The sequence below is a fragment of the Eurypyga helias genome, unplaced genomic scaffold (genome assembly GCF_000690775.1).
Source record: "Eurypyga helias isolate BGI_N326 unplaced genomic scaffold, ASM69077v1 scaffold20256, whole genome shotgun sequence".
NCBI lineage: Eukaryota > Metazoa > Chordata > Aves > Eurypygiformes > Eurypygidae > Eurypyga > Eurypyga helias.
Genome location: NW_010256238.1, coordinates 2,264 through 2,507, shown reverse-complemented (window position 1 = coordinate 2,507; position 244 = coordinate 2,264). Strand labels below are relative to the sequence as shown.

General features: G+C 63.5%; 1 protein-coding gene across 1 annotated transcript in view; it reads right to left on the bottom strand.

The window, feature by feature from the left end:
• LOC104511132 (myeloid-associated differentiation marker-like protein 2) overlaps positions 1–244 on the bottom strand; it is a 1,142-nt gene that overhangs the window by 615 nt on the left and 283 nt on the right. Inside the window, 1 exon segment of the mRNA XM_010153614.1 lies at positions 8–218. Coding sequence (XP_010151916.1) covers positions 8–218 — 211 coding nt within the window.

Below are 244 nucleotides of genomic sequence, written 5' to 3'. Positions count from 1 at the left end.
CAAAAGCAGCCGTGAAGTTTCCCCAGGAGATGCTCAGGCAGCCGTGCAGACGCGTGAATTCGCAGGTGACGATGAAGGCCGTGACGGCGAAACAGAAGGTCCAGACGAACATGCAGAACGTGCCGTAGGCGGCGCTGAACCCCCCCCGGTGAGCGACCAGGCTGAACGTGGCGCAGCCAAACATCGTCTGCAGCAGCCGGGCTATTCCCACGGGGGATGTCACGGCAGGCGGGTCGCACTACGC